Here is a 6,819-nt window from a genome sequence, read left to right as displayed (position 1 = left end):
CGCCGCGCCAGCGCCCCACGGCCCACCCGCCTGGCAGACATCTCCCGCGCGTTGGCCGGTCGCTAAGGCGCGCGCGTCCGGCGCTTCTGGAAGGGTTTCTCCAAGAAGAGCCGGCTCTGAATGGTGGTTTGTGGAATTCCTTCCCCAGCCGGGCTGTTTGCTTTCAGCGGCTTTCGCTGATGCAGCTCTAATTTGGGGAAAACCTCAAACCTACAAAGCGCGTAGCTGTGAGGCAGCACCCTGCAGTAAGGTCACAGCGCAAACGCACCTATTTATGCACGTACTGGCTCTTATTCCAGACGTGCTGGACCAAATCCTGGCTTTTGACAATTATTTTCCTTATTCCTCTCCTGAACAATTCCTGTCAGATACTTCCAGTCAGCGCTGGCAGCACTTTTACCCACGGGCATGCACTAGGCAAAGCGACCTTCTCAAAAGCCACAGGCTAAAGCGCCCTTAACCGTTCATCTGAAAATCAGACCACAAAAATTAATTTTTATTATTCATTATTATCATTCTATCATTTAAATAAACGAATATTTTTAAAAGTTATATCCCAAACATAGCTGTTTCTCAAAGCTAATGGGACTTTTTCCCCCCAAAACCTGCAGTTCCCCAGTGGCTCAGGGGTTGCTCTCCCAGCCCTTTCCAGCCGGCGGGGCGGGTGCTGCCACGGGTGCCCGGGCCCCGCCGGTGACCTCGCGCTGTGGCGTTGCCGCCTGTGGTGCGGGCTCCCCGCAGCGCTCTGCGTTGGAGGAGGAACAGGGCTGCCCGCCGGCGCCCCCCCCTTCCCCCAGCTCCAGTGCCCCCCTGCCCGGCGGGGACTGTCCCTCCAGCCCCCAGCCCCAGCTGGGGCGGCTCTGGGAACCCGAGGGGTGCTGGGGGGCGGCCGGCACCGTCCCTCGGCCCAGCAGGCTCAGCCGTCCGCCCTCTCCTCCAAAGGGCTGCAACGCTCACAGCTTAGGAATCAAGAGACGTGTTTTAACTTGGGATCCCAACCTCACCCAAACGTCTACAATGTATAATGGTTTAAAGGCAATCATCCTTCTCCAGGAAAGCTCTCCTGTTGTCTGCATCTCTTGCAAGGTCGTTGGAGCCTGTGACTAACTGGAGGAATGCTGAACAAGATCTGGCTTGCTTTTACACATACATTTTCTCCCCTAAAATATGTGTGTAAACCCCTCTATTCCTTCTTGCCTCTCTATAAATAGCCCAGCCGAAGACAAACCACCCCCATCCACGCCTTCCACAATCCCAGGCTTGACCTGGAGAAAAAGTTACGAGAAAATTCAGAAAAAAAAAACGGGTGTTAAAAATGCACGTGGAAAGCTCTTGATATCCATCTGGGAAACTGCCCCTGCAGACAGCTGCCAGCGGGGACTGCAGGGCAGGGCAGGGTAGCCCCGGTGGCCGGTGACACGCAGCACGAGCCACCGGCAGAAAGCAAAGCTCAGGCATCGCCCGGGAGGAGAGCAGCGAGGGGGAAAGGGATTGCTGCTCCTCGGGGCTGATCCGCAGCCCAAATCATCCAGGAGTGCCGCGACTGAGCTGCTTTCTCCTCCCGGGACAACGCAACAGCCACGGGCTGCACACGCGCCCTGGGCCCGGCCACGTGCCTTTTTGAGGAATGAATGGAGAGTGAATGCTCCGCACTCGGTGAGCAAACAAGGCGACCTTCAGCGCTGCCCTGGCACGCGTCCGTGCGTACTCGGGAGAAGCAGGCTACGTCCCACCGTCCGGCAGAGCGCGGCACGTCTGCCACCGCCACGGCGCATCCCCTGCCGAAACGGCGACACCCGGGAAGCCTTTCACCTCCTGGCAGTATCTGCTGGTTGGGAGACGCAGGGTGGCCTGGAGGTGAGGCGGCCCTTGGAAGTGGCAAGTGTAAAACACCTCCTCAAAAGTCATCCCTGCCTGATTTTGTGAGTTCATGGTGCTTAGAGCCAGGGCTGTCAGCAGGTGAAGGCTGCGGCTGCGAAGCTCACCGCGTGGGTAAAACAGGACTGATCCAGTGAGAAGGGCATCCCGACCCCCGCACGGGAGAGAGCCGTGAAAAACGGCGACCTCTTCACACACGAAGGAGATCCCAGATCCAGAGCGTCCCCCGCCCCAAGCCAGGGTCCCCTGCCAGCACAACGCAACAGGCAGTGCCCCCAAGCACTGGGGCTTTGCAGCTCCCCTGGCAGAGACACCCAGAGTCAGGTGCAGGGGGAAAAACGACCAACTTGGGTTTAAAAGTTGACTAAATTTTGGAAACACTCCCTTAAAAGACAAATCGAAGGCTTGAGTGTTTGAGTGTGTGTATGTGTGCCAGCAAACCCAACAGAGCTTGTGTGTGTGTGTCTGTAAATATATATATACACACAGAGATATGTTTATACACACACATATATAAATATTCAGGACTGCAGCAACGACCTCCCAGGTAACAGCACTGCAGCACAAACCCGACATGGTACATGTGTGCTTTACACCAACACGCGCAAGATGAAAAAGAGGAGTGGAGTCATTTCTGGTCGGGAAGAGCAGCACCACACCTTTCGATCTCTGTGCCTGTATCTAACTTTCCTGAACGCCAGAGAGTGGACACAAACCCCTTTGGACTAAGAAAGCAACTGCAGGGCTTGAGGACAGGGCTGGAAATGTCCTGCCTGCAGCACAGGTAACGCTCCAGCCGCTCCTCCCTCCCCGAGTCTTTAAAGCAGGGCAAGAAAGGCTGCGTGGGGCCGCGGGCTGAGCAGGTCCCCAGTGGGGCACAGAGTGGTGTTGGGGGTGCCCAGCACCTCCCGGTGTTCCTCGGAGGGATGCTCCAGCTAACACCCGTCCTGCCTGCAGGGAGGGAGCCTGCACCCCTTCGCACCAAAGGTTTAACTCACCCCCCGGGCTCTGCAAGCACCGGGTCAGGCGAAGCAAGGGCAGAACATCCACCGAGCCGCTGAGGCTGCAGCGTCCCCCATGACACAGCCCAGCGTTCAGGACCGGGGCTGGAGCAGCCACAGCTCCTCCCGGGAAAAGCCTGGCACCACGACCAGCCCCTGGCACGTCCCAGGCAGCGGCGGGCACGAAGGCTCCGCAGGCAGAGCCGGGGGACGGTTTCAAATAAAAGCAGCGAGGCAAAACCCGTTAATAACAAGGAGCACCTACCGTGGTGTAATGCTGCATCGGGTCGCTGATGTACAGCATTTTAGTTGTCTCGGGATTCACAGAGCGCTGGGAAGCGTCCTGCCACGGGAGTCATGGGGTCGGGGCGCGGCGAGGCCGGCCGGGGTGGGAAGGCAGGAGGAAGGAGGGAGCGCGGGAGCAGGGCCGGGGCGGGCAGCGCCAGGGATGCTGCGCTGGCCACCCGTGTGCCGCCGTGTGTTGGCTTTTTTGCTTTTTTCATCTCCCTTAGTTCTGTCAACTAGCTGCATCCAACAACAAAACGGGGCCCACCCCTTCTGTCCCTCATGACTATTCATTAAAGCACAGGGCAGGCCCCAGCTTGCCCAGTGATGGACTGGGCGATACCAACCATTCCCACTGCAGGGAGAGCGGGGGTCCAGCTCCATCACCAAACCCCACTCGATTCCACTCCAGAGAGCTGCTCGCAGCCACCCGGGGCTGGAAACCCATTGGGCCAGTTCCCTGCACCAGCAGAACGAGGGGGCTGCGCCTGCAGCCACCAGATGATGCGGTGACTCTGAGATACCTCAGAGATACGGAGTCACCCCTCCCCAGATGGATAGATGTGGATAGGTGCGGGCGGATGGATGGATGGATGGATGGATGGATGGATGGATGGATGGATGGATCTTTAGGTGGATGGATCGGGGTAGATAAGGACAGGTGGCTAGACAGATACCCAGATATCCAGATGTGGCAGATATCTAGATGGATAGACATGGGTAGAGGGCTGTCTGGAGTGACCAGGCAGATCTTCTGACTCAAGGCAGATGGGGGAACGGTGTTTCCTCCAGGCAGACCCTGCCGTGGAAGGCTGCACGTGGAAGCAGATGAGCAGTTCAAATCGTTGTGGTGTATTTCGAGAGGTGGAACCAGCATCGTCCACCTCCCAGCGCCGCTGTGCAGGCGCAGAGCCCCGCACAGGCAGGGTGGCGGTGCCGTCGTACGTAAAGCTTAAAGCACAGCACAGACCACTAGCCCTGGAGTTGCGGTCTCTAAGCACGGCTGAGGAGTCGCTGACATCTTTAATGGCAGCAGCTCCTCCCACAGGACCCTGAAATTGGTTTTCAGGAGCCACACAGCACCAGTGCAGAGCAGCACGCCTGACCGGAGGGCAGGTCACAGGGCGTCTGGCTTCTTCTCGCAGCCACTGAGCACCACGAGCAGCCCTCATCACCGCAGGGACCCCCTCCGCTGCGGCTCCATGTCCTGTCGTTCTTCCAGGCCAGAGGCATCATGTTATCTGTGCATTTATTGTCACACGTGCCAGCCTGCCATGCGTTTCGGTGACACTGGCCGGCAGCTGGCGGCGGCGGCTCCCTGGGAGCTCAGCACAGCGCCTGCTTGCACGGTCGGGCCAGTGTAAATATTTACTACTGGCTCAATATCCCGAGTGAGGGCCGGGAGCCGGCTCTGCCCTGCCTGTCAGCAGCCGCTGGGCTCTGAGCCCTGCGTGGCCATTGCTTGCCCGGCCCTGGCAGCACCCCGGCCCACACCGGCTCCTGCCGGGCTCGGCTGCGGTTACAGCGGGAACAAGAAGAAAAGCGAGGGCGAGCTCAGCGAGGGGCAGCTCCCCCAATTAGCACCGCCTGAGCCTGCTGCCAGGCCCCTGCCCGCTGCAGACAAAGGCCGGGGAAGGGAGGGAAATCAGGGGGAAAGCGAGGGAAAAGGGGGCTGGGGGAGGGGACGCGAGCTGGCGAGGAGGGAAACGGCGGCTTTCTGGAGGGAGACGCTGCCTGCGGCCAGAGCCGCTTCAGGGGTGCTCCCGGGAGGCCGCCCCGCGCGGGGCACTGGACATGCGCCAGCGGCCGGGACGTCTCACACACCCACTACGCTTTACAAACCCTTTGCCTAGGTCGGAGACACGCTAGCTTCACGAGGGAAGGGCCTGGACCCCGGGGGCCTTGGCGGGAGCAGAGCTGGGCGTTGGGAACGCGACGTGTCCCTCCAGCCGCTCTGCCTCGCCAGCACCTTTCACTACGCAGCACATTTATACCAGAGCTAATTATACTCCCCTCTCGTCGAGGAGCTTGAGCTCCACCGCCGTTACAGCCCCTGCTGCTGCCTGCAGCCATGTTATCTATGAATAAGTAGCCACTATTTCACTGCCCGCTGTCCCACCCGGCCGCCATCCTGCCGCACAGTCACCGACTATCAGACCCTGCAGCGATGACACCAGTGCTGCGCCTGCAGTGTCTGTGTTCGGTTTATGAACCAGCACCCCACTTCCTACCCCTGAGCCCCCGACCCGCTGCAGGGAAAACAAGTCTGCATTTGACACAGCTCCCATCTGTGCAGTCTGAGCACACTCACCATGACCGAGTCGTTCATGCTTCTCATCTGGAAGACGTCCATCGTGACCTCCGTGCGGTCAGAGACCTCGTTGCTGCCTGTATGGTTGGATGGAGGGAGGTCGAAGTAGGTGCTGTCTGGCTCCCTGTGGGGAAGGTGAGGGCACAGTCAGCCTGCCAGCTCTTGGGTGCAGCCTGTACCACGGCCACCCTGCCACTGGCCATTCCCTCGAACCTTGTGCCCTTCCCAACTTCTCCCTCCATCCTCCACTTTTATTTTCACACAGCAGAGCAGGCTTTGCTCAGGCAAACTGTTGCTCGGTGGGTGAAGCAGGCAGAGATGGGAAGTTTTTCACCCACCCAGCAGCTCTACTGTATCTGTCACCTCGAGATGTCCTTAAGTGAGAGGACACCAAGGAAGAAAGAGGATGAAATGAAGCACAGCCCTTCTTCCTTGCTGTGTGTGAGCCTCAAAGGCTGGGAGACTTGCAAAAGTCTTGGTGTGACTAGAAGACATTTAGTTTTAGAAAACATCTGTTTTAATTAGGCAGCCACCAAGCCTCATGACCTCGTGAATGAAGACTGACGAGTAAGAGCGCATCTTCCCGGGCTTGGTCCCAGCGTCCCCTGACACACCCCTGGCAAGGGTCCCAGCGGAAAGGGACCTTTGCTCTGGCCCTGATGCCATCTCCACGCGGCCCCACACTCAAGACAGATGGTGTCATGTACCAACGCCTGGGAACAAGGCGTGTGGGGCTCTGCTTTCAGGATACACATGCTCCATGGTCTTTGAACCACCCAGCATCACCAGGGCAAAGGGGTCTGGCAAATGAAACGGTCCGAGTGGAGAGATTGGAGCCTGGGAGCCGAGCTCGCAGTGTGGGAAAGGAAAATGTGAGAAGGGGAGCATGCAAAAGAAACTTGGCTCCCTCCTGGCCGCAGTGGTGATACGTGCTAACACAGATTACAGGGCAAGGGGCTACCTCTGCCCCGGAATACACCTCAGGGCGAATATCAACCACCACTTACAGCGTGCTCCAGAGGTGCTCAAACGTTGTGCCTTCATCAGCTGGAGATGACTGGGACATCTTCACAGAGGGTGAGTCTGGCAGGGGATAGATCGCTCTAGGGGCAGAGAAACAGCGAGGTTAGCGCTGCCGAGTGCTGCCCCCACTCAGCAAAGCGGCCAGCGAAGAGCGGGAGTTTCCCCCCTCACTCCCAACAGCAGTGCGGGGACCGGAGCCCCAAAGGGCCCGTTGTGGGGAGACGGTGTCCCTCTCCCCCCCGGCGGGCTGCAGGCAGGGACTGGCCCCGAGCCCAGCTGGGCTTGCACGGGATGGGAGGTGGCCAGCAGCACCCTCACTGC

At 59.0% G+C, this 6,819-nt stretch overlaps 1 protein-coding gene across 1 annotated transcript in view; it reads right to left on the bottom strand.

The window, feature by feature from the left end:
* The window catches only part of TP73 (tumor protein p73), a 23,387-nt gene extending 16,809 nt beyond the window's left edge, over positions 1-6,578 (bottom strand). The window contains 2 exon segments of the mRNA XM_026862956.1: positions 5,476-5,599; positions 6,483-6,578. Coding sequence (XP_026718757.1) covers positions 5,476-5,599; positions 6,483-6,541 — 183 coding nt within the window. The 5' untranslated portion in view covers positions 6,542-6,578.
* Between the last annotated feature and the right edge of the window lie 241 nt (positions 6,579-6,819).

The sequence above is a fragment of the Athene cunicularia genome (genome assembly GCF_003259725.1).
Source record: "Athene cunicularia isolate RWA chromosome 21 unlocalized genomic scaffold, athCun1 chr21_part1, whole genome shotgun sequence".
NCBI classification, from domain to species: Eukaryota; Metazoa; Chordata; class Aves; order Strigiformes; family Strigidae; genus Athene; species Athene cunicularia.
The sequence above is the reverse complement of the archived record's forward strand: the minus strand, read 5'-3'. Positions and strand labels throughout refer to the sequence as shown.